General features: G+C 53.5%; 1 protein-coding gene and 1 long non-coding RNA gene across 3 annotated transcripts; one reads left to right on the forward strand and one right to left on the reverse strand.

Annotated features, from left to right (window-relative positions):
• Positions 1-1,573, reverse strand: LOC131908879 (uncharacterized). Its single transcript, XR_009378679.1, has 2 exons — positions 967-1,573; positions 1-582 (listed from the first exon to the last, which is right to left on the reverse strand). It is a non-coding gene; the product is annotated as an uncharacterized LOC131908879 (long non-coding RNA).
• On the forward strand, positions 473-26,751 carry Lrrc8a (leucine rich repeat containing 8 VRAC subunit A). Of its 2 annotated transcripts, none has more exons than XM_059259968.1 (4): positions 473-717; positions 3,557-3,665; positions 19,742-21,906; positions 26,009-26,751. In XM_059259968.1, the coding sequence occupies exons 3-4, from the start codon at positions 19,750-19,752 to the stop codon at positions 26,282-26,284; spliced, it is 2,433 nt and encodes an 810-aa protein (XP_059115951.1). In that variant the 5' UTR covers positions 473-717; positions 3,557-3,665; positions 19,742-19,749; the 3' UTR covers positions 26,285-26,751. The 2 variants fall into 2 exon arrangements, with proteins under 2 accessions (XP_059115951.1, XP_059115952.1); XM_059259969.1 differs by lacking the exon at positions 473-717 and adding an exon at positions 1,017-1,334.
• Positions 26,752-27,978: the final 1,227 nt, after the last annotated feature.

The raw sequence follows: 27,978 nt of genomic DNA on the forward strand, positions 1-27,978 counted from the left end.
CACGGAACACTTCGTTTTAATGGCTGAACAATTTACCAACGTATGGATCACTACAGTTAGCCTGGGAATTATGAGGACCCAGGAGGGTCCACACAGATGAAGAGCTGGCGGCTGATGACCTGGAGACGTGGATCCACCCGCAGCTCAGCTCAGAATGCACTGTTAACTCGGGCTTCCACGGGACGACCTTCGCTAGCGGGATAGGTGTGCAAAAGGAAAGAGTTCGCGTCGGTTAGCAGCAGCACGAAAGTTCCATTTGCGGGCACCTGCATCTTTTGGGCAGCTACTCAGACAACGTGCAGCACTAAAGGGATGAGGACTCTGGCCCAATGTCGATCGGTAGTGAGCAGCTACTTACGTCCTTTTGGGTCACTTCGCCTCTCTTCCAGCAGCAGCGCACCCTCAGGCTGCAGGGATCCCTGTCCCTTTAAGGGGGCTGAACTTCGCTCCGTTACTTCCGCCCCGAAGTGACTTGGCGCAGGCGCGTTGGAGAGAGTAGGGTGAAGCGGTGGGAAGCGTTCCCCTTTACAGACATGGTAACGCCCTGGCGGCCGCGGGTGCGCCCGGCCGTGACGTCACTTCCTGGGCGGAGGAGGGAGAGTGGTGCAGTGAGGGACAAACAAAAGGAGGGCGCCCGAGGAGCGCGGCGTCCGGCGGCGGGACTGTGTGGCGGAGGACCGGGGCTGCCTGCCGGGCGGCTGCGAGCGGCGAGCTAAGGTGAGTGGGTCGGGTGAGGGCTGAGACATGCGCTGTCACCTCACGGAACCCATCCTGATGTGTGCCCCGCCTCCGCAAGTCCTGGGCGGCTCTCGCTGCCCGCGGGCGCCGGCCACCCAGGCCCTGCGCCCGGCTGCGCTCCGCTCCGCCCGGCCTCCGGCGGGCGCCGCTCCCGACCCCACCCTCCTGGCCGTGCCGCGGCTCGCGAGCCCCCTCCCGGGCACCCTGTGCTCAGCGCGCGCCTCTCACGCGAGTTTCCGCCGCGCTCTCCCGGCCACACTTGCTGCGCTGGTCCCCGCGGATCCGCGCTCCTCCACGCACGCGCCCTTCTCCCAGTGGTTCCACCTGGGCGTTCTCTGGACCGCTCTCCCACCGGCTCCCCTAGGTCTCAGTCGCCGGCTTCCCGGCGCCAGCTGCTTTCCTCGGACCCCTCCCTCTTCCTGATCTGTGGGACAGTTCCCATGGCAGGAGCACAGGCTTTTGGGACCTCGGTCTTTGGGCTTCGGTTCCCCGGACGACCGGTTCTTGATGTGAAACGCCACTTGGTTCTGCCCTTGTCTTCTGTATCCATCAGCGGGCAGGAGTATCAGATCTGTGAAAGTGTGGGTGAGCTGAAGGTCAGCAAAGATGCTCCCAGGCTGAAGGAAGAGCTCAGAGAGCTGTTTGTTTGTTTGTTTGTTTTTTGAGACAGGGTCTCACTATGTAGCCTTGGCTGTTCTAGAACTCTCTGTGTAGACCAGGCTAGCTTCGAACTCACAGAGATTAGCCTGCCTCTGCCTCCCAAGTGCTGGGTAAAGACGTGGGCCACTAGGCTGTGCTTGAGCCCTGGGTTCTTGAACCTGCTTTGGTGAGGATTCCTTCCCTTCCTCCGGACTGGAGTGAACCAAGATGGGCTGGCTCTCCTCTGATGCAGTTACTGCCTTTTTTGGGAAGGACACCCGAATTGAGTGAGCGATGAGTGTTAGCTTTTTCCCCATGGGACTGGGCTGACATAGGGGTAGTTCCAGGACAGTCACACTTACACTGCCTCCTCTTCCCCTGCCTCAACTAGGATACCTTTAAGGATGAGGTGTGGAAGGGGGAGAGGGTCTGTGAGGACAGGGGACACTTGTGTGCTGAATTTTGGAGGCAGAAATGAGTAGCCAGAGGCTCCAAGGTCCTTGCAAGTGTGTCAGTGATACCTTTAACCCGGCCATCTGTGTTCTGCCCTCTGGAGCAGACATACCGGCAGACAGACAGTCAGACACTGTAGAAAGAAGAGTAGGTTGACTGTTGGGGGTAGGAAAGTGGGAGTGTATTTAGAGGCCCCGGGTGGGGTGGTGCCAGTGGGCTAGGCCACTCACACTACTGTTTTCTTGATGAAGGTCATGCTCTCCTGTGGCTGTCTGGAGTAGGGCAAGGACATATGGGTAGTGCTGGAGGACAGCTTCCTGGAGCGTGTGAGATGGGGTTTGATGCTCCACCTTGGGGGATGGTGTATAAGAGCAGAGACCAGAGAAGCATTTGACCTCCCCCCCACCACCACCACCACCAGAAGTCAGCCTCACACATTTGTTCTCTGTACCTAAGGCATACTTGCTAGGATGAAGTTTCCTTGCAAATTTGAGTGGCCTTTGTGGAGGGTGTGGGCTCCTGAGGCTCATCATCCTAATGGGGTAGAACCCCAGCTTGCTGCCTAGAAGAGCTGGAACCAGCCTGTTCCCCACTCACTCACCTGAGACTGTAGATGATTCCAGGTTTTTACACAGAGATATCAAGGCACAGGCTGAGCAGCCTAGACCTCCTGATAACTCAGGAGGAATAAATGTAGACTTTAAATAAAGCAGAGGAAGGAGGAGGGGGCCTTGGGTTAGTGAGCAGGCTGCCCAGGGTACATGTCCTTCAAGAAGGGCCTAGGAAAGCGTGAGTCCAGAGTCCTACTTTAGTCATGGCTGTGAAGTGGCAAGTTACTGTCCAGCATCAGCAATGTCCCAGTCCTGCCCGAGACAGAGGGTGGGGCACAGGTGGCCTGGGTGGCCTCTGCTCCTTCCTGGCTCTGGCTGCTGGATGCCTGCATGTCTTGTCTTCCTGTGGTTTGGGAGACTGTGTTTGATGTCCATCCTTAACAGAGACTGCATCCTCACAAGTTGACAGGTGCTCCCCAACCCCTCCTAGACCCGTCCAGGTCCTGCCGTCTGCTGCTTCCTTCCGGGATAACTCCTGTTTTAACTCCCTCACGGCTGGGCCACACTGCCATCTTGGGCTGCTTTTACTGTCTCCCAAGTCTGGAGTGGCGCCCACACTCCTCTCTCACACTGCCACCTTGTCTCTGGTAAGCAGGGCAAAGCACAGTGCCCCAGGGGAGTTGAGTGCTTGCTCACTATGGAGAGTGTGTCCTCATGTTTGAGTAGAAATCCTTGTCTGGCCTGGCTCACCCCTTACCACTCCTCTCTCTCCACTTCCACCTCCAGGACTAGTTGTGACCAAAAAGTAGCTTGTAGCATCTTGCCCACTTCTTCTCTCCTGCCAGTGAATACATGCTCTGCTCCTGCTTGGATCATTCGCCTACTCCTCATGCTCAGGGATCACCTGAGACCTGCTCTTCTGGCAGCCTGTACTAACTAACCCTTCTGGTCTGGGCCGGGTCTGAGTCTCCAGCAAAGGCCTTGCCTCCAGATTGAAAAAGCTGCCTGGGGGCTCTTTGGAGAACTAGGGTCTGTGGGGCAGGTGCTCCTGTTGCCCTAGAGCCCCATATAGGCCCTGACAGTATCCCCAGGCTCTCTAAAAATGCTGACCCAATGTAAGTATCTCTAAGACCCACAGATGTACCTATTGACTGTAGCTCTTGACTTCCTCCTAGGGCAGCAGCCGCGTCCATGGAGCGAAAGGAATGCCCGGACCCTGTGCATCCAGACAGGGACCAGCCTCAGCACCAACGGCCAGCACGAAGATAGCAGAGCCACCTCAGGGTAAGGCCCTCTCCAGACTGTGTACTGCCTCTCCCAGGCAGATAGCATGGCCCACGCCTCCAGTTTCATAGTCCTTTGGCCTTTATAGGATCCAGGGCTTCTGAGTGTTCCTGCCTGCTCTGCCTTGGTGTTTTTGTTTTTGTTTAGTAGTGGGGACTGAACCCAGGGCCTCACATGTGTCACACAAGTGCTCTATCTTTAAATTACTTCTTAAAAATATGTATCTGAGGCTGGCCTTGAACTCCTGATCTCCCTGCTTCTATCTTCCAGTCCTAGGATTATAGGCACACAGCACCAGCCTGGGGTAATGTGGTACTGGGGATGGGACCCAGGGTTCTCTTGTGTGCAAGGCATGCACTACTAGCTCCCACCCCCAGCTTTCTCCTTGGACCTTGTTTCACCTTTATAGTAAGGCAGGATCTTCCTAACTTGCCGGGTCAGACCTTGAACTCGCAGCTCTGCATCAGCTCCTGAGTGGCTGGACTCCAGGCTCCGTGAGCAGGCCCAGCAGGCTGTGTTCTTTGAACCCAGTGCTGCTGCACTGAGCCTCACATTTGTCTTCCTCCCCCTACATCTTACCAGTGTGGATAGCTAGAAATGCTGCCTATGCCCCATTTCCCAAGATGTGTTCCTTTGGACACGAACCCTTTGGTCATGGAGGTTAGATAGTTCTGCAGCTGCTGCAGGACTGGTCAGAGTCTTGAAAGCATGGGCTTGAGCATGATGAATGTGAGCGGTCCTCACGCTTACGTGGTCATATGCATATCTGTTGGAGGCGGAGGTTCCTTTAGATTGTATACTTTCTTCTATTTGCTTTCTGAGGCGAGGTTGTACTCAGACTTGGTAGGTAGCTGAGGATGGTCTCCTGCCTCCTGAGTGCCTGGATTACAGACTTGTACCGCTGAGTGTGCTTTCTGTGAGTGCTGGTCCTGGACCCCAGGGCTGTGTGCACACTAGGCAAACACTACCAACTGAGCTCCTCCTCCAGCCCTCCATTGCACTGGAGAGGTTGCCCAGGACCAGAGGCTCACTAGCTAGGACCTGACTCAGGGTTAGAGCTAGTCAGACTCTCAGCCTTGCTTGCTGAGGGACTGTGGGCGGCTCAGTATTGAGAACCGTGGCTGCAGGTGGGTCTGCAGCCCTGTCATCAGCACTGGGGAGGCTGAGGCAGGAGGTTTGCCAGCCTGAGCTACATACTGAGACTCTGTCTCAAGAAAAGAAACTAGGAAGTGGATCTCTAAGTTTGAGGCCAGCCTGGTCTATACAGCAAGTTCCAGGCCAGCCAGGGCCACATAGAGAGACGTAGTCTGAAGAACAACAACAAAACAAAAAGCAGATGGAACAGGGTGAAGGGAGCTCATTGGCATTGTTAGCAGGAAGTTAGGTCCGTAGCAAGCCTCCAAAACAGGTGGTGGTGATAGTCACTTTTTGAGGACTGGTGTGGAGAAGGCACTTAGAACACTCTGTGACAGCATCTTGGGATCGTTTGCCAAAGCTTGAACTTGGTCTCTGTCAATGTTAACTCATAGAAATGAGGCTCAAAGCCAGGAAGCAACATGCTAAACCCACCCATGAAGGACGGTGACGTGGATTTGAACTCAGATCCTGTAACTCTGTCTGGGTCTGGTCCTTTGTTCTTTCCTCAGTCCCCCAACCTCTGTTTATGCCTCAGCTTTTCCTGGAGGATTGCAAGAGCCCCCACCCCACCCCCAGCCTGGACTTTAAGGAAATAGTCATCCTGGGGGTGGGGTGGTGGTGGGTTACTGCTGCTTTCAAAATCCATGTAGCCCAGGCCAGCCTCAGATGGCTTTTTTTTTTTTTTTCAAATTGTATTATGTGTATGAATGATGAATGTTTTGCCTGCATGTATGTCTGTGCACCATGGGTGTGCCTGGTACCCTTGAAGATCAGAAGAGGGCTTCAGATTCCCTTGAACTGGAGTTAGAGACAGTTGTGAGCTGCCATGTGTGTGTGTTGGGAATCGAACCTGGGTCTTCTGTGAGAGCAACAAGTGATCCTAACTCTGAGCCATCTCTTCAGCCCCAACTCTTGATCCTCTTACCTCAGCCTCCAGAGGGTTGGAATTGTAGACATGCTGCATCATACTGTTTAGATTTTAATGTCAAAGAGAAGGTAAAGTCCTGACCCTGTCTTCGGAGACCGGGATAAATGGAGAGACCCCCACCACATCTCCTCTCTGGTGCCTGCTTCGTGAAAGTCAGGGCACTTTGGGGCTGTCTGCTTTGGCTCTCTTGTTTTTTGGAAGGGCAGCCAGCGTCTAGAGCCCTTTCCCAGGACAGATTCAGACAGGCTGCTGAGCCTGGCAGACAGAAGGCACATTCCTGCTGCAGCACCCCTGGGGCCCTGCTCTGGCCCTGCTGGGCTTTTCTGCTTGTGTGGGGCCTTGACATCAGAAGGAAGGTGGAAAACGCCTGGTGTGTGGTGCTGTTCGTACTCTTGTTTATGGGAACGAGGCCAGCAGTGACTGCTTTACCCTGTGGGAGCTTCCTGTTGGTTGTTGAGGAACTCTGTCCCGGGAGAGAGGAGGCCTGGGCTGGAGCCTGCCTTGCTGGACAGTGGTGAACAGGAAGCCGTGGGAAGTACCTGTGTGAGCTGGGAGTTCCTTCTCTGCTTGGAAACTGTACAGAAGAGCCACCACATGCTGGCCTGAGGTCTGACCTGCCAATTTCGGCCTCTGCTGTCGGCCTGAGCTGGGGCCCAGGTGCAGTTCAGAGAGACGTGTGGCATTTGAGTGGGATCGGATTGCTGTATATGCCTCTCTGTCCCGCACAGACACTTGAGTCATAAGTTAGCCCTGACTCTGTTTCTCCTTACAGTACCTAAAGCCAGTTTTGTCCTGGTTGCAGAGTGTTCCTTTCAGACATAGTTCCCAAGGGTTGGATGATAAGGGGAAGGGCTTCCTAGTGGTTTGAGTCTACAGATCTACTGTTGGGCACAGCTGACATCAGAACATTTTTTTAAAATGGGATCTCATGTAGCCCAGGCTGGCCTTGAACTCCTGCTCTTCCTGCCTTTACCTCCCAAGTGCTAGATTACAGGTGTGCACCTCCATACCCAGCACCAGCAGGGATTTTTAGAGTGCGGCATGTCAAGTCCGGCAGCTGGAGTCTGTGGAGCGTTGTTCGGCAGATTCTGAGTTTTCTGCCGAGCTCCTGTGCACACTTCACCTGCTGGTTTTCCTAGGTCCTCCCGGCCTTGCCCTCCAGGTCCTCCTCTGCTCTCCCTCGCCGTTTCCCCGCTTCTAGAGAGACAGGAGCTGGCCTCTGAGTAGCTCATGGCTCGACTTCTCCTTCCCCTCCTCCCCAACACCTTCCCCTCCATGAACATCCTCAGTGCTAAGAAGCCCTACCAGGTCACTGCATTCACCTCCACCCCAGCCTCGTGAGTGGGACCGACAGGAGGCCAGGCTTAGGGCACGCGGTCACTTGCCTCAAGTTGTAGGTGACAACACAACACGGGGACTGAAACTGAAGTCATGGCATGGTGACCGGTGCTCCGTCTGCTCCACCCTCTGGTTCCTCTCTGTCTCTTTACTTTGAGGGTGCTTTCAGAGTGTGAACCCAGCACGTGTGCTCAGGCTTGGTGTCTGCAGACTATGCTGGGGACGCTGACCAGAAAGCACTTAGCTTCAGGACAGAATTCATCTTTGGTGAATGAAGCCCAGGGAGGGGAGTAGAGCGCCCTCCAGAACCAGGTCGGATATGTGTGTTTTAGTGTTTCTTGTCTGTCTGTCGTGTGTGTGTGTGTGTGTGTGTGTGTGTGTGTGTGTGTGTGTGTGTGAGAGAGAGAGAGAGAGAGAGAGAGAGAGAGAGAGAGAGAGAGAGAGAGAGAGAGATCTGGGCTCTCTTGGTGTGTTTCTGCTGCACCTCCTGGTTTGCAGTAAGTTGTCTTCTGTCTCTTGAGGGCTTGAAATCTCAAAATTAAATTGCTTGCTGCATTACAGCCACACGCTTGGTGTGACGTTCCTCCAGTGCAAAAGTGGCTGTAAAATTCCATGGTTTCACGTGCTCGCCCACCTCAGAGGCGCAGCTGCCAAACCCGTGCCTTCTCTGACAGCACCACAAATGTGCTGCCCAGCAGCTCAGGTGGTGTGGCAGAATCCTGGCCTTGTGGGGCAGCTGGCGCCCCCCAGATGGCTCCCTGGGTTCTTATTCGGGGAGTGGGTAGACAGCTTGCCTTTGGCTGGGTCCCCTTGCCCGCCTGGGCCAGGCCAGCACCTTATTCCCCTGGACCCACAGCACATGTGTTTACAAGCTTGTCCAGGGTTCTTACACCTCCGTTTCTTTCTTTCTTTCTTTTTTTTTTTTTTTTTTTTTTTTTTTTTTTTTTTTTTTTTGAGACGAGGTTTCTCTGTTTAGTTTTTGGTGCCTGTCCTGGATCTTGCTCTATAGACCAGGCTGGCCTCGAACTCACAGAGATCCACCTGGCTCTGCCTCCTGAGTGCTGGGATTAAAGGCGTGTGCCACCACCGCCTGACACCTCCGTTTCTTAACCAGTCTCAGAAGACAGAAGGTGTTCATGGCAGCTCATTACCAGTCTTCAAGGATGCTTTGTCCCCAGGTACACAGACCCCAGACTCCAGTGTTTTTTTAACTCCTGAAATACTAGAGACTGCTGATTATGACTTTCCAGGGGTGTTTGCAAAGGCCTCATTCTGTTCATGCCTTGGCAAAGGAGGCTTTTCCTAAGAAGCGTTTTGAAAGGCCTGTGGATGCATTGTAGCCCAGGAGACCTGTTGTCTTAGGGACCGCTTGGTATAGTGGCAACTCAGATCTGGGTCATCTTCCCATTCACCTCTCTGGACCTCAATTTCACGTTGTAAAAGGACTTTTCAGCCCTTCTGTTCTGAGAGCAACAGCAATAGTGACATGTGCCTGTAGTCCAGGAGGAGTTCATGAGTTTACAGATTCAGAGGCAGCCTGGGCAACATCTCAAACAACCCCTGGTAATAGCTGTAGTAAGCATTTTTACTGCGTGAGCATGATCCAAATGCTTTTTGGGACCGCTTTATTCAGTCCCCACTCTAACCCTCCGAGGAAATAGACATTACAGCCCGTTTTACAGGTGAGGTGAGATTCTTTTCTCAGGTCACTCACTGGTGAGGTTGGAGCCACCGAGGTTTGCCTAGCTGTTGAAAGCTAAGGTGCAAGAAGTACTGGGCACAGAGCAGGGCGGCAGTGGGTCTGAGCCTCACCTGCTGCACTACATCCTGGATTCCAGTGGCCAGTGGGGTAGTCCAGGAGGTGGCCCTTGCCTGTCACCTTTTACCAGAACACAGGCCACACCCCTACAGGTCTGCAGAGGACGGACCTGTTTGGGAAGCCCTGCCCTAAAGTGAGAGCAGTTCAAATACTTCTAACCCTGCTGCTCCAGCCTGCTGTCTCCCCTAGGCTGTTTCCCAAGAAGTGGGGGAGTGCCCTTGTGTGCAGGGTAAGTCCCCAGCCCACAGTCTTTGACTCATTCCAGCGGGGTGTGGGGTCTGGCCAGGATGGGTGCTGTGTACCACAGGAGCGGGAGACCTCCTCTTACCTCCTAGCCCCTACGTGAAGAAGCATAAACCCTGAGGCAGATTCATAGGCCTGAGACCGTGGGCCCTGAGACTCAGTGTCTGACAGGGCCTCTGAGGACCAGCCCTTCCCCTCCCTGAGAGCATTTTAGAGGGACAGCGGCCCATCTGTGCTTCAGGGAGGGTGCCAGCCTCCTTCTGCCTGCAGGGAAGTTTTCTCCTAGGCTCTGTTTGTGTTCAACAAAAGGCTCTTTGTGCTCTGCATGCTTGCCAGCTCCTGAGGGCCTGTGGCCCAGGTGTAGGAGCTGTCTCAAGTTCTGTAAGGTCTGGGCATGCTTGGGTGGTCTCTCTGCAGATGGAAGGGGCAGCATGTAGTTTCTCTGATCCTGTGAGAGAGAGAGAGAGAGAGAGAGAGAGAGAGAGAGAGAGAGAGAGAGAGTGTGTGTGTGTGTGTGTGTGTGTGTATAAGAAGCATCAACAGGAAATTAGGTGTAATACAGTGCACTGCTGTAGTTCCAGCTGCTCAGGTAGCTGAGGCAGGAGGATCATCCATATCAGGGCTTTGGGGCCAGCCTAGGCAACATAGACCCCTCTTGAGGAAAAAGAAGAGGTGTGAGAGGGGAGGAGTGAAGACAGGAGGGGAAGGGTGGGAAAGGGGCTCTGAGGGAAGATGGGGCCTGATGCCTGAGGGCTGTCTCTTTGGGCCTTTCCTGGGCCCTAGAACCAGTAAGGAACTCCACCCTCACCTAGACTAAAACAGCAGAACTATGGGGAGGTCTTAGGGATGGCAGGTTGGGTTGTGGGTCCATGCCCTCTCACCTGCGCCAGGTTTCAAACAAGTGCAGGACATTATCTTGTCCTCAGTTCCTACAGTGGTGCTACGGAGAGCCACGGTCCTCCTCAGTTCCTACAGTGACACTCTGGACAGCCACGGTCCTCCTCAGTTCCTACAGTGGTGCTACGGAGAGCCACGGTCCTCCTCAGTTCCTATAGTGACACTCTGGACAGTCACGGTCCTCCTCAGTTCCTACAGTGACACTCTGGACAGTCACGGTCCTCCTCAGTTCCTATAGTGACACTCTGGACAGTCACGGTCCTCCTCAGTTCCTACAGTGACACTCTGGACAGTCACGGTCCTCCTCAGTTCCTATAGTGACACTCTGGACAGTCACGGTCCTCCTCAGTTCCTACAGTGACACTCTGGACAGTCACGGTCCTCCTGGATGGTCACGGTCCTCCTCAGTTCCTACAGTGACACTCTGGACAGTCACGGTCCTCCTCAGTTCCTATAGTGACACTCTGGACAGTCATGGTCCTCCTGGATGGTCACGGTCCTCCTCAGTTCCTACAGTGACACTCTGGACAGTCACGGTCCTCCTGGATGGTCACGGTCCTCCTCAGTTCCTACAGTGACACTCTGGACAGTCACGGTCCTCCTCAGTTCCTACAGTGACACTCTGGACAGTCACGGTCCTCCTCAGTTCCTATAGTGACACTCTGGACAGTCATGGTCCTCCTGGATGGTCACGGTCCTCCTCAGTTCCTACAGTGACACTCTGGACAGCCACGGTCCCACCTTACAGTTGAGACAGCAGAGCGGACATGACTAAATGACGCTCCCCTCTCCAGATTCTTCCTGTCCTGTGTGTTGCCCGCTAGAGTGAGGGCTGTGGTGGCTGTGGTGTCACAGGGTGGCGGGCACAGGGCTGACCTTTCCTCGTGTGGTAGCATCCTGTCCTTGTCAGTTCAGTTATAGTCCCAGCAGTCACACAGGGCTGAAGGCAACTTTTTCCCAAGTGTGTTTCCTACTTACAGACACAACATATTTAAATAGTAAGATGTGGAAGAGACAAGCTTACCCACCCTCTGACTTAACCTCATGGAGTTTATGTGCTTTCCCATACATGCAGTAATGAGGGATTTTTGTTTGTTTTTGATTTGTTTCTTTAAACTGATGGACTGTTTTGGAATAAGAACAGGTATGTATTAGGTTGCTACAGCTTATGCGGGCAGCCCTATGCTCTTGAGCAGTGGTTCTCAACCTTCCTAACGCTGCAGCCCTTTAATGTAGTTCCTCATGTTGTGGGGACACCAACCATAGAATTATTTTTATTGCTACTTCATAACTAACTTTGCTGCTGTTATGAGTCGGAATGTAAATATCTGATATGCAACTCTGTAAAAGGGTTGTGTGACCCCCAAAGAGGCTGTGGCCCACAACCTGAGGACCACTGCTTTAGTGCATGGACCCACAACCCAACCTGCCGTCCCTAAAGACCCTCCCATCATTCTGCTGTTCCAGACAGCCCTCAGAACCACTGCTTTAGTAGATGACAGATGACAGGATGGGCCGATGGGTGAGGGCGCCTCTAAGCCTGACAACCTGAGCCCATTCCTCAGCTGCTGCATGGTGGAAGGAGAGAGCTGAATCCCTCAAGTTGTTCTCCGACCTCTACTTGCACTTGGTATGTGCTCTTGCATATGCACGGGTGCACACACACATATTAAATAAATGAAATTAGTTACAATGAGAAAGATTGTGCAACTCGTTTTTAGTCATCTTCTAGCTGCAGAGCTATTTTTTTCCTTAATAAACTCTGCTCACTTGCCCCTCACTCTCTCTCTCTTTCTTTCCCAAGACAGGGTTTCTCTGTGTAGCCCTGGCTGTCCTGGAACTCGCTCTGTAGACCAAGCTGGCCTCGAACTCAGAGATCCACCTGCCCCTGCCTCCCGAGTGCTGGGGTTAAAGGTGTGTGCTGCTGCCGCTGCCACTGACGAGCTTTTCTTTGCTTTTGTTGTATGGTATGTGTAACATAAAATCCTTGTTCTCACTGCATTTGGTGTAGGCTGGTGGCTCAGGGCAGGGTGTTGGGTGGGCAGGGGTGGGGTGGTGATGTTGGCTTCATTCCTTTCTGTACAGTGCTCCCCGCCTCTATCTCAGGAGGGTTCATCTTGCAAACATTCCTTTGTGTGCAGCTCCCCGCCCCTGTCTCGAGAACTTTGTCCTCAGTAGCTCCCCCACTCCCGGGAGACGCGGCTCTCTTTGAGTTTGACCTCTTGGTACTGTTGTTGTGTCACCTGGCAGCAGTGACCCTGTCCTGACTGGCTGCTTTTGGGGACCACACCTCTCGTGTCCTTGTCAGCAGGTTCTTTTTAGGCTGGTGTCTCTGGGACATCATCTGGTCGTTGCATACAGGTTTGTGAAGAGGGACATTCCTGTTTCAGAGCTACAATAACAGATGTTTAGGCTAAATTATGTGCTTGGGGCCACAAGATGATTTCGTGCTGGAGATGAATTTGAACTCACTGGTCTCCCGTCCTTCCTCTACCATCTGCCTGCCACCTAGGGAGAGCAGTGGCTCTCTGGGCGGCTTATTTGACCCTTCTGCAGCTTGCTTAGAATGCATTTCTGTGTCTCTGGGGATGGGGCAGGATCTGGCATGGATGGGGCTGCCTGCTCCCCATGCTTAGGGACAGCGCCCTTGGGCAGAAAGAGTGTATACCAGCTGGCAGGAGGGGCTGTGTCCACTACTGTGGTCACCTGCACAGTAGCTGCTGCTGCCTGCTGGGCTGGCGCCTTTTATGTAATGAAGTAGCTTAGGCCCGTAGGAAAGTGTCAATCCTGCATCAGAGCTCAGTCTCCTTCCACCGTGGGGGTCCCAGGGATCTGGCAGGACAGATGGACAGAGCAAAGAAAGTCTGCAGACCTGGAAATGTCAGACATGACACTGTTACCTCTGCAGCTCAGGGGGAAAGAATGAGGCCTAGAAACTGCCAGCCTCAAGTTTCCCATGTTCAGAGCCTATCCATTGAGCTACAACACTAAATCCCAATGAGTTAAAGACCTGAAGCAAGGGGCCTGGGGAGATGGCTCAGTGGTTAAGAGCACTGGCTGTTCTTCCAGAGGTCCTGAGTTCAATTCCCAGCAACCACATGGTGGCTCACAACCACCTGTAATGAGATCTGATTCTCTCTTCTGGCCTGCATGAAGACAGACCGCTCATATACATAAAATACATGAATAAATAAATCTTAAAAACAAAACAAACATGCAAACAAAAAAACCTGAAGCAAAGCTTGGAAATGCTTGGGAAGGCAGCTCAGTGGCAGGGTACTCATCTAGCACATGTGAGACTCTGAGTTTGATTCCCTGTACCAGAGAGAGACAGTCCTAACGTGCCTGCCAACAAAGCTCAGTGGTGCCACACTCACAGAGACACGGCCAGCGGAGCTGGGGGTCTTGGTGGACTACATGACAAGAACCCCCTTTGAACAAGTAGTTGTCATCTTCTCTCAAAGTCCCCAACACGCTGGATAAAAATGTCATCTCTGAAAATCAAGAAAAGAAAGATGAGGCGGTGCCTTTAATCCCAGCACTCGGAAGGCAGATGCAGGTGGATCTCTGTGAGTTCGAGGCCAGATGAACCAATAGGAAAGAGGACTGCAGGGCCAGCGAGGCGGGTCAGCAGGCAAAGGTGCTGTTGCCAAGGCTGGCCTGACTCCAATACCTACATCTACATGGTAGAAGGAGAGAGCCAACTCCTGCAGGTTGACCTGACCTCCACTTATAGCCCCTCTCCAGATAAATAAATGAATCTAATGAGAATGAACTCCTTTCCCGCATTTATGCGATTGTAACATATGTTTATAATGAAAAGGACTGAGCCGGAAGTGAGAAGGAATAACGGCAGCAGTCCTCTGGTTACCACCTTTACACAGTTAGCATACATGCAGTCTGTCCCTGTGTCCTTACGTGTTTTTCACAAATGCACTTTCGTCTGCTGTATAGTATTTCATCCTCTGATCCTTTAACAAATGTCTAACCCATCGCTTACAGCAGGCACAGTTTCCTGCTTCTGCTCACTGTGATGACTACTCCTAGGACGGTGTGTCTGTCTTGGAGTCCATCTCAAGCACTTGCCTACCTTTCTTTTCTTAGCTCATTCTGCTTGAGAAATCCTTATTCCACCTTCCCACACCCCAAACTCTGCACACAGGCCTGGGATGCGCCCCAAATGGTCCGTGATATACAGAAATTCCCAGCCTTTTCTCTCCCCTCAGGGATCTCCCACCCACCATACTGTCAGCCTCCCGTCCATGTGACAGTCTCCAGAGGACATTGATTCATCTATGCTAGAACAAATAGGGCTGGGATGTGGCTCGGCTGGTAGACCGCTTGCCTGGCATGCATGAGACCCGGCTTTGACCCCAGTACTGGATAAACTGGGTATAGTGGTACCTGCCTGTTATCCAGCACCGGGAAGGTGGAGGCAGGAGGATCAGGAGTTGAAGGTATTCTTCAGCTACATAGAGATTTTGAGGCTAACCTGTACTATGTGAGGCCCTTTTTCTAAAAAATAAAATAAGAGCTGGGTGGTGGTGGCGCACACCTTTGATCCCAGCACTCAGGAGGCAGAGGCAGGCGGATCTCTGTGAGTTCGAGGCCAGCCTGGGCTACAGAGTGAGTTCCAGGAAAGGTGCAAAGCTACACAGAGAAACCCTGTCTCGAAAACCAAAAAAATAAAAATAAAATAAGAGAACAGCTATAGCGAGGCAAGACACAGCCCTCTTCTGACATTCCTCAGCCCTATTTCACACCCTTCCATCTTTGTTCTTGGGGAGAGACCTGACTTGACCCGTTTCTCTGTTGCCTCCTGAACCTCACTCAGAGCTACACCTGATCTCCACACCTGTGTGCGGCTTTTCGCTTTCTTTTTGAAGGCTGTATTTATTTTGCATTTTGTGCTCGTGTGTGTGTGTGTGTGTGTGTGTGTGTGTGTGTGTGTGTGTGTGTGTGTGTATGCGTGTATGTGCACATGTGCATGTGCACGTGCGTGTTGGCCAAGCACTTGATATTGTGCCATGACCATGGGCCCCATACAGTTTTGTAATCAAAAGGAAAATACATGTTGATTAGAAGCCTAAGCTTCCATTTTAGGTCTCTGCTCCTTTTCTCCTGTGGAAAACCTCCCGTGGGTGCAGAGGTCGGGCTCAGCACTGTGGGGCATATCCTTAGTGTTATGGACTGGCTTTTCCTTGCAGCACATGAAGAGCCTCTTCATTCCCAGTTCACATTCCACTGGCTGTTTGCCCACCTACTGTGTGCTGAACCCCATCTCTCTCTCCACCTGGCGCCCCAGAGGCTTTCCTTCTGTTCCTCTCCTCTTTGACCTCTCCCACATACTTTCCTTTCACTAGCGAGTGTTGGAAGGCCTGCCCTGGGATGGGGTCCAGACATACCTGTTTTGTTCACCTGCCCCTCCCTCCCACCTCCAGGCTCTGGCCCAGAACCTGACACTGTCAGAAAGGAGTCAGGGCTCAGAAAGGTCAAGCCACCTGTCCAAGGTCACTCTGCCGGGGAGCAGTAGAGCCAGCCTGGCCCCAGTCTGTTGCTCCTCTCCAGAGCTCAGGGCCTTGGTCCCACCTAACTCCATGATGGCCTGACTGTATTAGGAAACTGAGATGAGTCTCTCCTGCCGCTGCAGTTGCAGCAGGAGTCAGGGCAAGGGGTGCCTGTGGAGATGACAGTAGCCCCAGGACCCAGGCCCTGCTTGAATGATCTGGGGTAGCGTGCAAAGGAGGGGGCAGGAGACTGGGCTCTGCTACTTGCCTTTCAAGTCCTTGACCCATATTTTATACACATGGGCATATTTCCTGCAGTCTCTGCTCCCTTCCAGACAGGAAAACAGAGAATCTAGACAGCCTTCAGGTCCCTTCCTGAGAAAGGTTCTAACCCCATGTACCCATCCTATCCCTCTGCTGCTCTCCCGTCACACCCAGGGGCACCCGAGAGAGCTCAGGTGGGGCTGCTCACTGGAGTGGCCCCTGGGGATGTGGATTGTCTGGGCTGCACTGTGCGTAGGTGTGCAGTTTGCTCTTAAGCCTGTGTGTAAATTGGACACATGGTGTAATACTGAGCCTTAAGGAAGAAGCAAAGTGTGTGGTGCATGCCTACAATCTGAGCCCTTAGGAGACTGACACATGAGGATTGCTGAGTAGAGGTGAGTCTGGACTATATAGTGAAACCATGCCTCAAAATAAATAAATAAATAAAAATTCGTTTTTTAAGAGAAGAATAGAGGCTGGAGAGATGACCTGGCAGTTAAGGCTCTTGCTCCTTTCCCAGAGAATCTGAGTTTGGTTCCCATGTCAGACGACTTAGAACTAACTGCCTGTAACTCCTGTCTCCTCTTCACACACACACTTTCTCTGTCTCTGTCTCTGTCTCTCTTTGCAGTGGTTTGAATAAGAATAGCTCCCATAAGCCTGGCAGTGGTGGCACATGCCTTAATCCCAGCACCTGGGAGACAGAGGCAGGTGGATCTCTGAGTTCTGAGTTCAATACCAGCCTGGTCTACAGAGTGAGTTCCACGACAGTCAGGACTCCACAGAGAAACCCTGTCTCGAAAAACCAGAAGTCAGTCTAAAATAGGTTACAACATGATGAACCGTGAGGAGTTCCAGTTAAGGAAGGGACAGCATGATGGCAGGCAGCAGGGCAGAGTCACATGACCTCCAGAGAGACTTAGAACCGTCAGGTTCATGGAGATGGGTAGACACAGTAGCTGCCAGTGTTTGGGGCACTGGAGGAGTCGGTGACTAATGATCGGAGTTTCTGTTTTGCAAGACGAAGAGGCTGTGCCAGCAGATGGTGAGGACAGCTGAGCCACAGCTCCATGCTTCACACCGCTGGCCAGACACAGGCCTGAGACAATGGCTACATTTATGGTAGTTGCATCTTTTCACGTCCCAAAGCCAGCTGAGAAAGCCATGGGCACCACAGTGGGTTCTGGACTGGGCCCTCCCCAGCCTCTGCATGAGGAGCTGCACCCAGTGTGGGTGCTTACTCACTCATCTGGCTCCCTGGGTGCCGAGGGTACTGCACCTCACCACTCCCTATAGCTCCAGTCCTCCCTGAGGCAGGAAGTGGGAGGGGTCACCCCTGGCCCTACCCAAGCCACATCCACCTGAAACTGCTTGCCCACCACACCCAGGTCCACACCCATCCCTGCCCACTCCCACCCTGTCTCTGTTTGAGAGTGCTATGGACTGCTGAAGAAGCGTCTGGCCCCAGAGGTGCAGGGGGTAGCTGACCATGCCAGCTCAAACTGCAGAAGTAACAGGACTGTCACCTTCACCAGGCCTAGGCCTCCCCTGGGCTCCAGTCCTCTTCCTTCTCAGCTCTGGGATTAACCCACACTCTGGCCTGAAGTGGGGGACCCTTTGGATGTGTTCGTTACCCCCACAGGGCCTCACCAAGGGCTGAATAGAATCCAAGATGAACTTTGAGATGGGGGGGGGGGGGGCAGGTGGATGAGCATGAATGGATTGAAGTGTCTCCTTCAGGCAGCTAGCTGGTCTGACCTCTCAAACCTGGGCTCCTTACCTGCATCTTGGAGCCTGACTACTACTACCTTGCCGGGCACACAGCTGAACTGGTCTTTCGTAAGGAGGCTGGGTATTCCCCATGAACTGACAGGCTCAACTTCTCACCAGAAATCAAAGGAAGTACTGTGGAATGGAAGCCACAGCCGGAAGCCGCTCCTACCCCAAATGGCGGGCTCTCTATCCCTTCCAGTCTCCTGAATGAGTGGGACAGGATGCCTCACTCCCTCAGGCCCAGTCTAACTCCTCCCCTTCTCCAGTCTTCAGCTGCCCTGGATGAGGCCTTGGAGGCAGCAAAGATGCCCTGTGTGGTTCCCAGCTGGAGGTCAGCTGTGTGATTCAGCCCGCCCTCTCCAGCCCACCCCTGTGCCCTCTCTCCCAGGGGTGTGGGTGGTGTACAAGCCAGCTGGTCATTAGAGGGCTGGGGCCTTCCTGTGGGATAGGCACTCATCCTGGCCCGAGAGTCCGGGCCTCACCAGGAGAGCTGTCTCTGGGTGGCTGCCGGTATTGTCTGCTGGCCCTGAGGTGACCTAAACAATGGGAGCCCGGGGGTGGGGGTGGGGAAGCTGGACACCTTTGAGGGTTTCTTCAGCACCATGTGTATCAGACACCTCCTGTACATGGGACCCTAGGCAAGAGGAGGGCAAACTCCATAGAGCTATGAAGCCTGAGCTCAGCCAGGAGGAATGGGACAGTGTTTTACTTGGTAAAAAAAAATTCATTGGGCAGATGTTGTTGGGCAGATGTTTTACCTCCCTGAAACTCTATTTTCCCCTGTCTGTGGAATGGGCTAAGGGACAGGCGGAGAGAGAGATTCCAGCAGAGCCAGGAGGCTCTGTGTGGGAAGAGCCTGCCCTGTACTGTAGCTATTGCCAGCTCTACTAAAGGCCCAATGCCTCCTGCCTCACGGCCATCATCAGGTCCTCAGGTGCCCTCGAGAGACCGGCTGGGAGCACTTAGCACTTGTGGAGAGGATTCAACAGACTGAAGGAGCTGTTACTGCTGTCATGATCAGTGTCACTGAAAATGCAGTAGCCCGGTCCCCTCCCCAGGGGGTCCCCCTCTTCCAAGACAGTGAGACCTACCTAACACAGTATTTAAAGTTGCTGTGAACTCTAGATTCTGATCTCGGAAATACGGGTTAAGTAAAAGCACAGTTTTACTTTTTAAAATGGGGGTGGTGATATAGCCCTTGTATAGCGTGCAGGAAGTTGTGGGTTTGATCCTTAGCAACTCATAAACTGGGTGTGGTGGCTTAGGGAGTAGACTGGATCAGAAATTCAAGGTCATTATTGGTTATATGCTGATGAGTCTGAGGCCAGCCTACAGCTATATAAGACCCTGTCTCAGATGAAACCAAACCAGAGGTCAAGAGAGTTATCAGTCAGTGTGCACTGGGCAGCCTGGCAGCCGAGTGAGCAGAGCCTTTCCCCATCTCATGCTTTTCGTATTTTTCCAGATGCCCTCTAGCGAACTTCCAGGGGTAGCTGCTTCTTCCTGCGCCCCACTCATTACAGTTCTGTAGACCAGAGGTAGCTCAGCCTCCTTGGCAGAGTGTTCAGGGATACCAAGGACCCTTCCCACCCATGTTGGTGGCACAGGCTGGCTCTCCCTAAAGCAGCTTCTGGTCCAGCACTTCTCAGTGGGCTAACCACTTGGGGCACAGAAACCACTGTAGATTCCCAGGCTTCCTGAGTCCAGCCAGATGGAGCTCTGGGGAGACTCGCCTGTACTTGCTGTTTACAGCCCCCTCTCCACACCGCAGGTTATTCACAGGAAGTTACACAGAGCCTCCCTCCTGTACTCCCATCTCTGGGAGTCCCTCACTGGACCTACTGTCTGTCCCCACAGTCCTGTCCACACCCACCGTGTACACACTTGCAGATGTGTTTTGGTTTCTTTTGTTTCAAGACAAGGTTTCCCTGTGTAGCCCTGGCTGTCTTGGAACTCCCTGTGTAGCCCTGGCTGTCTTGGAACTCGCTCTGTAGACCAGGCTGGCCTCAGACTCAGAGATCCACCTGCCTCTTCCCCGAAAATGCTGGAATTAAAGGCATCTGCCACCACCGAGCAGCTCTAATGGTGGAATTTGTATATTCTTCCCTCATCCTTGGGGTCCACAATTGTGATCTGCCTGTGGTAACTTCCTCTTATGGGTACCTTTCAGGGTGAACCATGATCCCGGTGACAGAGCTCCGCTACTTTGCGGACACCCAGCCAGCATACCGGATCCTGAAGCCATGGTGGGATGTGTTCACTGACTACATCTCCATTGTCATGCTGATGATTGCTGTCTTTGGGGGGACGTTGCAAGTCACCCAGGACAAGATGATCTGCCTACCATGTAAGTGGGTCACCAAAGACTCCTGCAACGACTCCTTCCGGGGCTGGGCAGCCTCCAGCCCAGAGCCCACTTACCCCAACTCCACAGTCGTGCCGACCGCCGACACAGGCCCCACAGGTATTAAGTATGACCTAGACCGCCACCAGTACAACTACGTAGACGCCGTGTGCTACGAGAACCGTCTGCACTGGTTCGCCAAGTACTTCCCCTACCTCGTGCTCCTGCACACCCTCATCTTCCTGGCCTGCAGCAACTTCTGGTTCAAGTTCCCGCGCACCAGTTCCAAGTTGGAGCACTTTGTGTCTATCCTGCTCAAGTGCTTCGATTCGCCGTGGACCACAAGGGCCCTGTCAGAGACAGTGGTGGAGGAGAGTGACCCCAAGCCAGCCTTCAGCAAGATGAATGGCTCCATGGACAAGAAGTCATCTACAGTCAGCGAGGACGTGGAGGCCACTGTGCCCATGCTGCAGCGGACCAAGTCACGGATTGAGCAGGGCATCGTGGACCGATCAGAGACGGGCGTGCTGGACAAGAAGGAAGGGGAGCAGGCAAAGGCACTGTTTGAGAAGGTGAAGAAGTTTCGGACCCACGTGGAGGAGGGGGACATCGTGTACCGCCTCTACATGCGGCAGACCATCATCAAGGTGATCAAGTTCGTCCTCATCATCTGCTACACTGTCTACTATGTGCACAACATCAAGTTCGACGTGGACTGCACTGTGGACATCGAGAGCCTGACAGGTTACCGCACCTACCGGTGTGCCCACCCTCTGGCCACGCTCTTCAAGATCTTGGCGTCCTTCTACATCAGCTTGGTCATCTTCTATGGGCTCATCTGCATGTACACGCTGTGGTGGATGCTGCGGCGCTCCCTCAAGAAGTACTCGTTTGAGTCAATCCGAGAGGAGAGCAGCTACAGCGACATCCCAGATGTCAAGAACGACTTCGCTTTCATGCTGCACCTCATCGACCAGTACGACCCGCTTTACTCAAAGCGCTTTGCCGTCTTCCTGTCTGAAGTGAGCGAGAACAAGCTGCGGCAGCTGAACCTCAACAACGAGTGGACTCTGGACAAGCTGCGTCAGCGGCTCACCAAGAACGCCCAGGACAAGCTGGAGCTACACCTCTTCATGCTCAGTGGCATCCCTGACACTGTGTTTGACCTGGTCGAGCTGGAGGTCCTGAAGCTGGAACTGATCCCTGATGTGACCATCCCGCCCAGCATCGCCCAGCTCACGGGCCTTAAGGAGCTGTGGCTCTACCACACAGCAGCCAAGATCGAGGCTCCTGCTCTGGCCTTCCTGCGTGAGAACCTGCGGGCACTGCACATCAAGTTCACCGACATCAAGGAGATCCCCCTGTGGATCTACAGCCTGAAGACGCTGGAGGAGCTGCACCTGACGGGGAACCTGAGCGCGGAGAACAACCGCTACATTGTCATCGACGGGCTCCGGGAGCTCAAGCGCCTCAAGGTGCTGCGGCTCAAGAGCAACCTGAGCAAGCTCCCGCAGGTGGTCACGGACGTGGGCGTGCACCTGCAGAAGCTCTCCATCAACAACGAGGGCACCAAGCTCATCGTCCTCAACAGCCTCAAGAAGATGGTGAACCTGACGGAGCTGGAGCTGATCCGCTGTGACCTGGAGCGCATCCCTCACTCCATCTTCAGCCTCCACAACCTGCAGGAGATCGACCTCAAGGACAACAACCTCAAGACCATCGAGGAGATCATCAGCTTCCAGCATCTGCACCGCCTCACCTGCCTTAAGCTGTGGTACAACCACATTGCCTACATCCCCATCCAGATCGGCAACCTCACCAACCTCGAGCGCCTCTACCTGAACCGCAACAAGATCGAGAAGATCCCCACCCAGCTCTTCTACTGCCGCAAGCTGCGCTACCTGGACCTCAGCCACAACAACCTGACCTTCCTTCCCGCTGACATCGGCCTCCTGCAGAACCTCCAGAACCTGGCTGTCACGGCCAATAGGGTGAGTGGTCTGCCCCGGGATGGCCTGCCGGGCGGATGGGCGGGCGTTCGGGAGAACTAGTGCCTCGGGACACTTCTGAGGTTGAGGTCCTCACTTGTTTCTAGAAACTCGGATACTTGTTCAGGAGCCGGACTCCAGGCCTCACTGCAGATCTGCTAAATCAGAATCTCGGGCTGGGAGTCTGTCCTTGTCACATAAGCTCAGAGTTCTGCCACGAGAGTGGTGTGGTCAGGCAGGGCCTGTGTTTCAGGGGCGTACATAACCCAGGAATCCCAAGACCAAGGTTCTCTTGGAGTGGGCTGGTGGGAGGTAGGTCTTAACCTGGAGTTTGTGGTATCTGTCTCCCTCAGCTTGTCTCCAATGAGATTTCGAGCCGAGGGCCAGCTTGGGTCTCCTCAGCAAGAGAAGCCCTGAGGGCGGCTTTGCTGGCTGAGGTGAAGGCAGATGGTCTCTGTAGCTGCACCATTGCTCATGTCCCTCTCCCTTCTGTGTCGGGCGCTGGAGGGAAAAGTTGGGCTTAAACGGCTTGGCTCGTCCCCACCTGCTTGTCTGGAGAAGAAATTATGCAGACTGGGGCCCAGCACTGTGGGAAGCAATGCCCTTGAGACTGTGGGTGGCCTCTGTGCACCAACTCTGTGTGTGACTCGAAAGCCCCCACCAAGCAGTAACGGGGCCGTTAGATTGGGGCGGAGGGCAGGGCACTTCTGTGGCTTGTGGTCTAGCCTCCAGGGGAAACCAGGCTGCAGCCACTGATGTTGGGTGGGAGGTTCCGCTGTACTCAGGATGTCTTCCTGTCAAAGGTGGGGAGCCTGAGGTTGGGGGCAGGAGACAGAGCTAGAGCACCAGATCAGCCACCGCCTCTGTGCCTTTAAGTTCTGCTGGCTCTTGAGTGACGGTTGTGGTGACCTTGAGCAGGTGCGACACCGCAGCCTCCTCTCTACCAGCCTCAGACGTGGAGGACAGTGGATCTAGCTCAACTCGCCTCGACGTGGCACAGATTGGTGATGGCCTAGGTGCTTCCTTCCTTCCTTGGTTGCTACACGCCTTTAGTGCAGGCCATCCTGTATCCTCCATGTCAGAGGGATCGGGACAGTCCTTATTTCCCCACCCCAGCCATGGCTTATGTCTATTTGAGAGTATTCAAGGATGGTGGCCCAACTCCGGTTGTTTAGTGGGACTATAGTGGGACCCATTGAAAAGAGGAAGTGGATGTCCATGAAGGAAAAAGCAAAAACCAAAACAAAACATGTTTGGGAAGTACTGCACAGGCCAGTCCCTTCTATAATGTGGGGTGGGGTACCAAGTGGATCCCTGCGGCGTAATGTTGGAGCCTGGTTACTCCGGGAAGTTGGGATGGACTCTCCATCCCTCACCCTGAGGTGCCTGCTATGCTTCAGGTGCTGGGCCAGACTCCTACAGGGTTCAGGAAGGTGTGGGACAGCTTTCAGCCTCCCCTTACCTCCTCCCCCACCCCCGGGTTCTCACACCAGGCTTGCCTATTAGTGTCATGCCTGTAGGCTGAGGTCACCCCTTAGGAAAGGAGCTGGCGGAGGCATGTTGTTCTTTAGGAGGAAGGAGACCCTCTGAAACCCCGTTAAGCACATTGCTTAATCACATCCTGTCCCCACCCCGCAAGTACCCAGAGAAAGGCCTTTTATAGGAAAAAATGTGCTTGGACCAATTACAGGCAGGCGGGGCCTGCTGGATTTGAGACTACAGTAGGGTGGGCCGTGAGGTGGGAGGCTGGAATTGCACAAGGACAAGGCTGCTAGGGGCAGAAGTGAGGGTGAGTTTGGGAGAGCCTTTGAAGGTGGAGTCACGGGTCGCCCATTGGGGAGGGAGTGTGAGGTGGTTCTCAGGACCTGAGAGGTGGTGCGGTCTTCAGAGGAATGATGAAGTGTACATCCTGTGTTGGGCCCTCAATGAATTGTCCTGAGACTTCAGAGTCATCCTTGCTGTGCTCCAGGATGAAGACGGGTCTTGAACTTTGAGGTGAAAAGGGAGGTCAGCTTGGAGCATATGGCTCCTTATGCATGGGAGTCAGTGAAAGGGCAGATGTGGATCTAGCTTGTGACTGGCCAGAGGCAAGGCTAGGCAGAAGGGCAGAGGCTAGGTTATGTGAGCTCAGAGGGAGCACTTTTCCAGATGGTGGTCAGGAAGGTTGAGGAGCCATGGAGGAGGGAGCAGCCCAGAGGCTCCTGGAAGGGTCATCTTTCCTGAAGACCAAGTGGACCTGAGGTCATTTCTACGCTAATCAGGGAGCCACTGAGGTCTCTTGAAGAGACAGGATAGATGGAAACAACTTTAAGCCTTCGGTGGACTAGGGACAGGTCTAAAAGGTTAGGTGTGGCTATGGCCAGGCTACCAAAAGGACCTGCACTTTTCTCTGAGGCCTAGGGAGTGCTTGGTGGCAGAGTGGTAGTGGTGGGGTTCTGGGGAGGGGACTTTCAAGATGTCTCTGGAAGCACAGACTAACTCTAGTGGACCTGACTCTGCCACCCACTGGCCAGAACCATTTCTACTGCCCTTGACTTTGTATCGTTGGAGGTCACAGGATGTGTGGTGGTGGAGGTGGTGGAGGAGGCAGGAAGGCGATGTGGCTATTCTGGGCAAGCGCAGCTCCCTAGGTCCTGCAGACCCCACTTCCCATCTATGCTTGACTTTCATATCCCTGAACTTGAACCTGTAGCCACCTTACCCCATCCCTGGCCATAGCAGAGGTAGTTTTGGATACCCAGGTCAGACATCTCCTTGAACAAACCACTGTGATCCTCCTGTTCTGGTGACTGAGGCTATAGCCACACTCATTTCCCTACTGAGAAAACTAAGGTGCTCGTTGGAGACCAGAACCTATGAGGTTAAGGTCCAAGACTGAAAAAAGGTCCTGAGTTAGGAATGCTGGAGATGAGAAGGATTTCTAGTCCAAGCTTTGTGTTTCAGAAATGGGGAAGCTGGGCCAGGTGGTGGTGGTGCACGCCGAGGCCAGCCTGGTCTCCAAAGCGAGTTCCAGGAAAGGCGCAAAGCTACAGAGAGAAACCCTGTCTCAAAAAAAAACAAAAACAAAATAAATAAATAAATAGATAAAATAAAAAATACCAAGGCTGCATAGTAAGACCCTGTCTCAAAAACATAAAATAAGAGAAATAAGGACTGGAGAGATGGCTCAGCGGTTAAGAGCACTAGCTGTTGTTCTTCCAGAGGTCCTGAGTTCAATTCCCAGCACCCACATGGTGGCTCACAACCATCTGTAATGAGATCTGACATGCAGGCAGAACACTGTATACATAATAAATAAATCTTTTTTAAAAAGAGAGAGACAGAGAGAGAGAGAGAGAGAAATTTAAGCCAGACATGGTGGCACACGTCTTTAGTCCTGGCACTCGTGGGTTTGAGGCCAGTCCTGGTCTACATAGCAAATTCTAGAGCAGCCAGGGCTAGGTAGTGATACTGTCTACAAACAAGCAAGCAAACCAGCCAAGAGGGGCTGGAGAGATGCTCAGTGCTTGTCAGCACTTGTGCCTGCAGAGGACCTGGGTCAGTCCCAGCATCCACATGACAACTTAAAACCGCTTGTTAGTGCCAGGAAATCTGACACCCTCTTCTGGCCTCCACAGTCACTAGACATGCACATGGGTGCACGTACATGCATCCAAGTGGTCAAGGACTCACACACATAAAAATAAGTACATCTTGGGGGGATAGAGAGATGGCTCTGAGGTTAGGAGCACTTGATGCTCTTCAGAGGATGCAGGTTCAATTCCCAACACCCACATGATTCTGGCCCTGGGATGTGGAGTTGAGTGGGACAGGCAGGAGCTGCCAGCTTGATGTGCCTCTTAAGGCAGGTACTGGGTAGACCCACCCTACACTCTGAGAGCCCACAGTCCAGGAGATGACAAGCAGAAGGATTAGCATTATGAACGTTGTAGGACCCGGCAAGTCAGGATGGCTTCCTGGAAGAAGTGACTGCAGAGGCAATACCTACATACTGGTAGCTGTTGGCCAGATTTGGGCCCATACTAAGGATTGTCAGGCTCCAGAGAAAGCCCAAAGGCCCTGTCCAGCCGTACACCTCACCCTGGCTCTTTGCTCCCTCCTGCAGATCGAGGCACTCCCCCCAGAGCTCTTCCAGTGCCGGAAGCTGCGGGCTCTGCACCTGGGCAACAATGTACTGCAGTCACTGCCCTCGAGAGTGGGTGAGCTGACCAACCTGACGCAGATCGAGCTTCGGGGCAACCGGCTGGAATGCCTACCTGTGGAGCTGGGCGAGTGCCCGCTGCTCAAACGCAGTGGCCTGGTGGTGGAGGAGGACTTGTTCAGCACGCTGCCACCCGAGGTGAAGGAACGGCTCTGGAGAGCTGACAAGGAGCAGGCCTGAGCATAGCCTGGAGGAGCAGCAAGGACCCTCAGCAGGCCCTCAGGCCAAGTGGGCAGTCCAGCTCTCCCAGGACTGCTGGACAGCCAGCCGGGTCCAGCCAGGCAGAGCCCAGGCCAGGCGTGAGCTGGGCCAGGGCAGAAGACAGGAATTGAGGGGCTGGCCCCTTTTCTCCCTCTGGGACTCATACACCCAGGGCAGGCACTTGCTGGGGACCGGAAACTCTGAGACTAGTCTGAGAGTACAGTGTTTGGACAATCAGGGTCTTTACCCTGGGGGCCATCTCTGCCTCGGGCTGAGCCGGCACCAGAGACCCAGGGACAGTAACTTAGAGCTGGGTATTTATTTCTCTCCACCTCCCATCTCCTCCCTGCAGATAGCGTAGACATTCCCAAGACGGTTTGGCTCTGTGGGAAGTGTTGAAGCAGCCTGGCCGCGTCGGCCTCTTTCTTTTCAGGTGATGCTGACAGAGTCGGGTAAGGTGAGCCAGCACAGGATGGTCGCCTTATTGGCACTGGGCTAGGATCTGACAGCAGCGCTTGTGGGAGACCAGGCCTCCAGGTGAAAGGGTCAGGCCTGGGGCTTGCCCCGTCAGTTTTTGAAGCAATTTTCGTTTGTTTTGTTTTCTTTCTTTTTTTTTTTAAAGTCTGTTTTTTTGTTTTGTTTTGTTTTGTTTTGTTTTGTTTTAAGCTTTGAAAATGATGGTTTGGTTATTTAAAAAGAAAGAAAGAAAGAAAAGAAAAAAAAAAAAAAAAAAACGACACTAAAGGCCAGTGAGTTGAAGTCTCAGGGTGGGTGGTATTTCCCCTTGAGCAAAGCAGCGAGACATTGAAGGAAACTTCCTGTCCCTGTGGTGGGGCCGGGAGGTCTTCCCAGTCCGTCCTGACCTTGGTCCAGAGTGCTGTCTGTTCTTCTCTTCTCCTGGGGCAGGGCTTTTGTTTTTGTTTGCTTTTAGGGTTTTTTGGTGTCCTGTTATTTTTTTCTCCTCCATGGGTCTTGGCAGGCACCCCTTTTCATGGCTGTCAGCCAAAAGGAAAGCTCTGGAGCTGCCGAGAAGGGAGGAGACTTGGGCTGGCTAATCCCCAGATGAACGGTGCTCCGTCCCTGCCCCCCCACGTGCCCCTCACGCACAGTGTTAAGGAGCTGGGGCAGCTGCTCCCCCAGACTCTGTCCCACGTGTGTCGTGGGTTTGCTCATGCCTCACTCGCCTCTGCTGCTGCTTACACTGGCTCTGTCACCATCTGGTCCCTCGTGAAGAACAGACATTTGAGGCAGGTTGGGCATGGAGAGGTCACCACTGCGAGGGCAGGTTCCCAGTTTTTGGTTCCAGGCCAGTTTCTATACTGGGCACCTGGTTTGCACACAGTACAGTTAGCGCCTAGTGGCAGTGAGCCACTTTGCTTTAGATCAGTCACTAGGGTCCCCACTTTAGAAGGGGCCTCGCCTTAGATCAATCACATGGACACTAAGGCACGTTTTAGCGTCTCTTGTCTTAACGACTATGTCTGTCTGTCCATTTGTGTTTTCTGCGTCGTGTCATTGGATGTAACCCTTGGAAATACTGCACACTAGCCTCTGTCAACCATGAAGCAATCCGTTACACATGGGTCAACTATCCAATAAATGTATAACACAGTTGCCTCTGGAGGTCTCCATGCCATAGAACACGGGTTTGTCCCTTCACTACCTTTGAGGGC

The sequence above is a fragment of the Peromyscus eremicus genome, chromosome 4, assembly GCF_949786415.1.
Source record: "Peromyscus eremicus chromosome 4, PerEre_H2_v1, whole genome shotgun sequence".
In the NCBI taxonomy this organism is placed as follows: Eukaryota; Metazoa; Chordata; class Mammalia; order Rodentia; family Cricetidae; genus Peromyscus; species Peromyscus eremicus.

Coding starts and splice junctions, on each gene's coding strand:
- Lrrc8a (XM_059259968.1), top strand. CDS start 19,750: ATGATCCCGGTGACAGAGCTCCGCTACTTTGCGGACACCCAGCCAGCA. Junction 21,907..26,008: donor TGGCTGTCACGGCCAATAGG/GTGAGTGGTCTG, acceptor TCCCTCCTGCAG/ATCGAGGCACTCCCCCCAGA.